At 32.7% G+C, this 6,377-nt stretch overlaps 1 protein-coding gene across 1 annotated transcript; it reads right to left on the bottom strand.

Moving 5' to 3' along the window:
• Positions 1-2,842: 2,842 nt before the first annotated feature.
• LOC142973855 (uncharacterized) lies at positions 2,843-6,093 on the bottom strand. Its single transcript, XM_076115876.1, has 6 exons — positions 5,958-6,093; positions 5,726-5,768; positions 5,301-5,425; positions 4,856-4,942; positions 3,953-4,056; positions 2,843-3,755 (listed from the first exon to the last, which is right to left on the bottom strand). Exons 1-6 carry the CDS (start codon positions 5,985-5,987, stop codon positions 3,557-3,559), a joined length of 588 nt encoding a protein of 195 aa, XP_075971991.1. The 5' UTR covers positions 5,988-6,093; the 3' UTR covers positions 2,843-3,556.
• Between the last annotated feature and the right edge of the window lie 284 nt (positions 6,094-6,377).

Here is a 6,377-nt window from a genome sequence, read left to right as displayed (position 1 = left end):
GTGGAGTGATTCACAAAATCTCTACCAAACAAACTGTAATTTTGCATTTCATAGTACTTACACATTAATTATTATTAATACCCGAATTTAAAGACAGCAGAGCGTCCTATAAGAGTCTTGGCGAAGTAGGCGGGTAGAATGTATTGTTAACAATAAGTGAGGTTAGAGCAGTAAGTGTTATCTAAAGCAAAATAAAATTAATAAACAGTTTACGTCACGGTGTCACATCGATTATTATTATCTTTAAATAATAAAATAATTTATATTTTCTTCGCTGTAATTACTTCAGAATGTTTTGACGTTTTTCATTTATTGCTTTGAAGTATTTTGCAAAACGTATTTCAGAAAAATGTACGATGACCACGAGATTTGATATCACATTTCTTTTGACTTCTCTTCAGTTTGAATGTTTGCGTCTCGTTCGTATGAGGATCCAAGTTCCAATTCTATTAGTTTTTTTTAATATTAGCCGAAATACCGGTAACAACCTCAGTTTACGGCAATACATTGTAAATGAAAACGTAGACATATTTTCATTGGCCTCTGCCTATGCCGTCGAGGATAGCAGGTGTGGTGTTATCAAAAAAAAATATAGAAAAAAATACTGACTGAACGCAGAATAATCGGTCGGCCTTTAGTAACCTTTAATGTAATCAATAATTATATTAAGTGGTAATAGATAAAAGCTGACGTTCACAATTTAACACAAATACTCATCTTAAAGTTGAATGAATGAAATCGTGAATGGTGATTCACAATTTAAAACGTTTAAAGATTAAAATTACTTTTATCTGGGGGCACGGAAGTGCCCCCGCAAGTCGAGCAAAAAAAAAGCGGCACGGCCGTAACATCCTTTTCTCGAAGCAATTCGGGCTATTTTTGACACCCCTATAATTTCGTAGTGGATAAAACAAGAAGCCTGGATTTTCAGCAACTAATCAGTCATTGTATAAACACGGTATATTTAAAATTTCAGTCAATTTGAACCAGTAGTTTAAGAATGACAACTTGTTAAAATTTTGAATTTTGTCACTCACTGATTCACTGACTCACTGACTCACCGATCATCAAAAGTCTAAGGTACTTCTAGCAGACTTAGAAGCTTAAAATTTAGAATACAAATAGGGTTTAGTGTCTTAATTATGGGAAAAATTCAATATTTTCTAATTTCGGTCAAGTTTTCTAAATACACTAACTGCAACAATAACTTTGTAATCCCATATAAATGTATAAGATTACAAGGTTACATTTGCGGTTAATGAATTAAATTATTATTTCTGTAGAAAATAAAATAAATAGGTATAAATATGTATCTACTATATGAGACATAACGGGAGGGGGTATAGGGTGGGTAAGGGTGTTTAGCCCATGAAACTGAACAACATTCCCATAGGAAAATATGTTGAATTATGAAAAAAATACGGCTTTCCATACAAATTAGACTTATGTTTGCTCTATTCGCTCTACAAAAAGAAGTGAGATGCCATCAAAAACATTCTGTAAAAACCTCAAGTCTCGCCGTAAAAAGTTGTGAGATCTATATAATACCAAGTCGATTAATCTATTTAGTCTCTACTTAAAAGACCTTCTGTCTTAAGTTATTACGTATGTTATTATCATGCCAATTTAAAAAAAAAATACCTTTAAAACAAATAGATCGACTTGGTCATCGCAAGAAAACACAAATTCGCCATTAACATTTCAGGAGCATTAACTTCTCGTCGTGCTGTGTAGTGTGATACATACTAATAATCAAATCATGCGATGGCCAGGTCGGTCTATTTGTTTTAGAGGTATTTTTTTTAAATTGGCATGATAATAACATACGTAATAACTTAAGACAGAAGGTCTTTTAAGTAGAGACTAAATAGATTAATCGACTTGGTATTATATAGATCTCACAACTTTTTACGGCGAGACTTGAGGTTTTTACAGAATGTTTTTGATGGCATACAGGTTTTTCCTAATCACGCACGACTATCAGAGAAGAATATAACCTTATTACAACCTAGCGTACATTTGAATGCGTCATAGTTTTTTAGAAAAATTACAGTCTTAGGATTTATCATCCAAAAAACCAGTTTTTTTCAGCAGTTGTTCATGTCGAGAGAACAATGGGGTATTCGAATTATCTCACGGCCGGCCCCAATAACAATGTCCAACACAATGTGACTTCTGGTAAGGATATCCTTATGTAGATAAAACATTTGCTTATGAACAACATTCATATCCGTATTATAAAGAAAATATGTTAACGAGACCAACTCATAATTGAATATAATAAGATGGCAAGGAATTGTAAATCACCGAGGTACCAGAAGTTAGTTCCTTAGGTACACGCCAGGAGGTCGGTCTCAGTTCTTTAGTATTCCGAAGCTAAGAATAGTGCACGATAGCTTGATACTCTATAGTGGCTATAAAATAACTCCTATGACGATAATTCAAAGATGAGACAAGCTCCATACTAAATATTAAATTAGTTCAGGTCAGCCTTGCTCTAATTAGACATTCCATAGATATTATGCGTAATATTTTTTCAATTCATTTTAACAAAGCTTCTTTTTTAATCAATATTTATAAAACGCTTCCGTTAGTTAGTGACTGACTGATTGATAGAAAACGCACAGCTAAAACTACGAAAGTAGAAATTTCACATGATAGAGTTAAGAAGTGTAGAAGAGCACTAAGAAAGCATTTTCGGAAATTCTATCCATGAGTGAAATACCATGTGAGCCAAACCGCAGACGGGAAGTTAGTACAACTAAGCTGTCACGTGTATTCTTGTATTTTAAATTATAATCGTAAAGATTCTTAAAGGTAAAAGAAAATTGTTTTTGTCTTAATCATATATTTACAAAAAAAAACAGTTTAACAAAAATAAGCGTATCATACAAGCAACAAAGTAAAACTTACATTATTTTTAAATACTCAGTACTTTTTTTTTACGTTTTACATAAATGCATGCTTAAAACTAAATCTTAATAAGTAATTAAATACGTACGAGAATTGTGAAGAGGTAACAATATCTTCAGCTAACTATTATATAGCAGCTATATGATCCAGTAATTAAGGCTAATTTAGGTACTTGGCGCTTTAAAAAATCTGCATGAATGACTTTCTCTATACTTATTTTATTTCTCATTCATCTTTGACAAAAACTATTTGTGATTGATAAACTTTACTATCATTGACGTAACATGTCGCTTATTCCGTCTTGAGCCGTAAATTGTGATGTGATGATGTGAATAGGCGTCTTTACACACACGCTCTTTCGCGCGTGAAACAACAAAGGAAAGAGCGCGTGCCGCGCTCTACTGTCAAGCCCACGAAGAATACGTGAGCGAAGAGCACGCCGTCTTTCCCGTGCGTAATTCTGTACGCTTTTAATCACGCGCGAAAGAGTGTGTGTGTAAAGGCACTTAATGAATCACAGCTATACCAAGCGCACAGACTATGTTCCAAACAGGATCTCTTACACGCCAATAAATAGTACTTAAATGTTCACTAACAATAATATCACATAAAAATTCAATAAAGTGTTGTTGCAGTCACCCTTTTAGACCTTATTTTGAACTTTGCAAGAGCAGCAAGCGGGCACTTCATATGACTTTTGAATGATTTTGCCCCTGTCGTCATCGTAAACGTATAGAGTACGTCTAGCGTTTGTTGTCACGCATTGAGATCGCATGTTGAAAGCACTGATGCCTAGATCTTTGAAACATTGCTCATCGCTGTCTGCATCAATTTTGTCATGCCTGTAAAAATTAAGAATAAAATGTTAATTTTAATTGTTTCTACATTGAATTTTAAGCATTGAAATAGCAGAAATTCAAATAACTTCTCGTAAGAGTCTACATTACATTATAGTAAAAATAAATGATTTAAATTAACTTCATTAGAAACAGTAATTCATTCAATAACATTAGAAAATATAATCTGAAATTCAACTTACGCGCAACTGACGACTTTGATGTACTGTCTAAAAAGCTCTGTTTGCACGATGATGTCGATTTTTGTGCTGTTTTCACCCTTGTTGTACAGGTAAATAGACTCCGTCTGAAAATAGATAAATGATTCTTTAGTTATATTTAGAGTTGTCATCACTTTCAATTTAGTACTAACTTACAACTTAACTTATTTTGTTTTATGAATGAAAGTAATGTCGGTAAAAATAACGACACACGTCAACCAATGCAAGTCTTCATCATTAATAATAATTGTTATTGTATGAATTGTCAGTGATACAATATTTCTACACATTAGTCATACATACGGTCGCTTTCTCAAGTCCAAAGTAATAGCAGTGATTCACCAAAATCCCTACTTACAAAATAAAGTAAAATACCCACTAATATCTAAGAACCAATAGAACCTAGTCCAAGTCCCGAGGGGCCATTTTCTACTATCGACAACCAAGTGGCTATAGACAAATTTGTGTCTTGCAAGAACAGTTTTTCAAGTACTTGATAGAATTACAATGATTGTAGAAAATACCACTACTGCACCTACATTCACCAACTTCTATATGAACTAAGCAATGGTATGCACTTGATTATTGAATATACAATCTCCGAATTTGACATCCAATAGACTTAACTTTTTTTGCAGAATATGGCATGACTAATAACAATGATTCAGATCCAATCGCAAAACCACTAACATGATTGTTATGATCTCCGATTCTCCTACTATTCTAACTTTTATAATATTAATACATCAAGATTGCGTTCATCCAATATTATAGTAAAAACGCATGGGACTCGTTTTTGAATGAAAATATCGCAGGAAAAATTAAGTGAACCTTCACTTTTACGGTAAATGACTGCGTTTGCGTTTTAAAGATATAAATACTTACAGTAGTCACTGAGGGACAATTGTGCCAGTCATTTTCTGGAGAATATTCAGGTGCTGCTGACTCTGGGCCGTTTCTGTCATCGTACTCCTGGAATACACATTTGAACGAAATGAGCTAATGATTTAAACTGATCGTTTGGTTAATAAAATTTTTACGTATTTACCTAATTGATTTTATAATATTGAAAGTACGTAAAAAACTACGTTTCACTGTTTGGCGATAATTTTACACTCAACTTATTAATAATTTATTAAAAAAAATGTATTTTCCAGATAGACATAATATTAAAATTTATTTCAAAATTGTGTCTTCTTCACCCGTTAGGGGCGCTGATCAGCTTTCATATAACACTTTTTTATAGCTAGCTGGTTGTAGATAGTGATAGAAAACTACACTACAGATTTCTATTATGGTCACAGTTGATAAACTAAAGATCATAACAAACCTGTAAAAGGAATTGTGGCATCGCTTTGTTGATCTTTTCCACGAGCGCAGCGTATCCTTCCGGCTCAATTGTGCAGAACCCTCTGCCTTTACACGGTGTTGGTACTTTCAGTGGCAAGTTACGATCTGAAAGCAAAACACAAATTCATATCAATCATAGAATGACAATGTAAGAACAACAAAAGTATTATTTAAAATAGTAAAAAAAATGTACTCGGGGGAATGAAGAATGATAATGATTACATTCCAAACGGTTGTTCTTTAAAATTATTTGCTCGATCCATTACCAACTTTGTATAAGTCTCACGATTTTTTTTTCAATAGAAACCTTCATGTTAATCAATCAACTGATGGTTTTTACTCAAATCATTATTATTATATTTATTATGCAATAAAGATTGCTAAAAATACAGTTTGATTTCTTACCTTCAATTGGGGAGGCACCGCAGACGGCCAAGACTACAGTCGCCTGTAAATAAAAAAAAAAAAATACTGTGTACCAAAGTAGTAAAAGTAGCGCAAAAAAAAATGTAATTGTAAAGTGATAGAAGAGTCAGAATAAACTTGAAGAAAAAAATAGAAAGGTTGATTCATTTGATGACTACTATATGGGAGAAAAAGTAAGAAAAAGAAAAGCAAGAGAAAATTAAACAATTACCACAAAGAAACTGGATTTTAGCCACGCCATTTTAATCCACAAATTGTAAACACCACACTTAAATAAAAACACTTTTTAGAATAGTCAATTAATTTGCAATAAATAAATTTGTACTTGGAGATGTTGCTGGTACAAATGTTTCTTGACAACTGTGTCCGTTGTTACGACATCGCGTCTTTATAAGGATAATCATGTTTCGCTCCTGAGAGAATTGTATTAAGTATTGTAAACATGTTGCAACATTTTGTATCACGTTGATCTTGTGTTCTTTATCATTTTTAACCGTATTATATTTATTCCATAGCTTCACAATCTGAGTCATCTTTTTTATGATTAATATTTTTTGAATGACTACCATAGTAACATTGAGAAATTTTCCTAGTTTTTGAAACAGCGTTCTTTTCATTCAATTTCGTAATC

Source organism: Anticarsia gemmatalis, chromosome 6 (assembly GCF_050436995.1).
Source record: "Anticarsia gemmatalis isolate Benzon Research Colony breed Stoneville strain chromosome 6, ilAntGemm2 primary, whole genome shotgun sequence".
NCBI classification, from domain to species: domain Eukaryota; kingdom Metazoa; phylum Arthropoda; class Insecta; order Lepidoptera; family Erebidae; genus Anticarsia; species Anticarsia gemmatalis.
Note: the sequence above shows the minus strand (reverse complement) of the source record. Positions and strands in the feature narration are given on the sequence as shown.